Source organism: Sphaeroforma arctica (genome assembly GCF_001186125.1).
Source record: "Sphaeroforma arctica JP610 unplaced genomic scaffold supercont1.3338, whole genome shotgun sequence".
Classification (NCBI taxonomy): domain Eukaryota; class Ichthyosporea; order Ichthyophonida; genus Sphaeroforma; species Sphaeroforma arctica.
In genome coordinates this window covers 1-1302 of record NW_014037220.1, presented here as the reverse complement: position 1 = coordinate 1302, position 1302 = coordinate 1, and the positions used below count along the sequence as shown (strand labels likewise).

Sequence of the window (1302 nt, the reverse complement as noted above, 5' to 3'; positions counted from 1 at the left end):
CAGGAATAAATAGTCAGACATGAAGGCGGCAAATTCAATACGTACATATATTTAATTTTGCACATATTTTACTTGCACATTGTATTTTCAATAGTCAACATCAAAACGATCTTACTTGCGATCCTTATTTTTTTTTTGCAGTAAACATATTTAAATATCTTCTGCCAGTGTCCTTTTACTCTGAGTTGCTAAATACAATTGATTTAGTAACTGTGCTTTTTCCCCTTCTTCTCGCAGCACGTCTTCTTGTCACACTTGGGCAAGGAAGAGTCACGGTAGTCGTTTTCGCAACACTTCTGATTCTTAATCAGTTTATAGTTGTAGTGGCACTTGATGTCCGCGTTCTTGCACTTGGTTGGGGGCTCTACTTTCTTCTCGCAACAGGTTTTCTGGTCGCACTTCTGTACCCAATCCTCACAGAAAGCACTGTTACAACACTTCTCATTTTTCTGCAGCTCGTAGCCGTACTCGCAGTCAACATCAGAGTTCTTGCATTTGACGGGTGGGTCGATTTTCTTCTTGCAGCAAGTATCTTTGTTACATTTAGGTACCCAATCCTCACAGTAGTCGCTGTTGCAACATTTCTCATTCTTTTGCAGCTCGTAGCCGTACTTGCAGTCAACATCAAAGTTCTTGCATATGACGGGTGGGTCGATTTTCTTCTTGCAGCAAATCTCTTTGTTATATTTAGGTACCCAATCCTCACAGTATTCACTTTTACAACACTTCCCATTCTTTTCTCACCGCCGCGAGTATGATAACGGCAAGAAAGCCCATAAATATAGATACGACAGGCATATTGAGAGTATGTGATGCATATGAGGGCTGTTGATAATATAATGTGGTATTCTTTGTCAATCCCTTTTTTATGCCAGATTGTAAATTTGTAGCAGTAAGGCGGTGTCAGAATGTTCTGATTCTCAATGGGAATCCAGGCCATATGTATCTTTAGAGACATCTCTCTAGACTCCAGAAAGTAGAAAGTCCCTCTCTCTCTCTAGAGGCCTTCAGCACTCAGGCTCTTTTTATCTATATATTCTAGTTAAAAAAAAACGAGTGTTGTGTCCGTCGCCAAATCTTCAGCCTCTAAAAAGCCGATATCGTAAAGACGTCATTGAACAGAATTTATAGTTCATGACGCGCATGGGAGACATACGTAATATGTCAAGTGGCAATTTAATTTTCGCGAAAAATATCAATCAAGATCGAAGCGATAATGTTTTGTATGTTTTTAAATAAAATAATATATATATATCTATATATATATATGTGTGTAGTAAATATATATATATATATATGTGG

At 38.0% G+C, this 1302-nt stretch overlaps 1 protein-coding gene across 1 annotated transcript; it reads right to left on the bottom strand.

Moving 5' to 3' along the window:
• Nucleotides 1–203: 203 nt before the first annotated feature.
• On the bottom strand, nt 204–734 carry SARC_13477 (hypothetical protein; the record flags this gene model as incomplete). The annotated part of the gene is made up of 1 exon (XM_014292392.1): nt 204–734. A coding segment is annotated over one exon (531 nt), but the record flags the coding sequence as incomplete, so codon positions are not given.
• Between the last annotated feature and the right edge of the window lie 568 nt (nt 735–1302).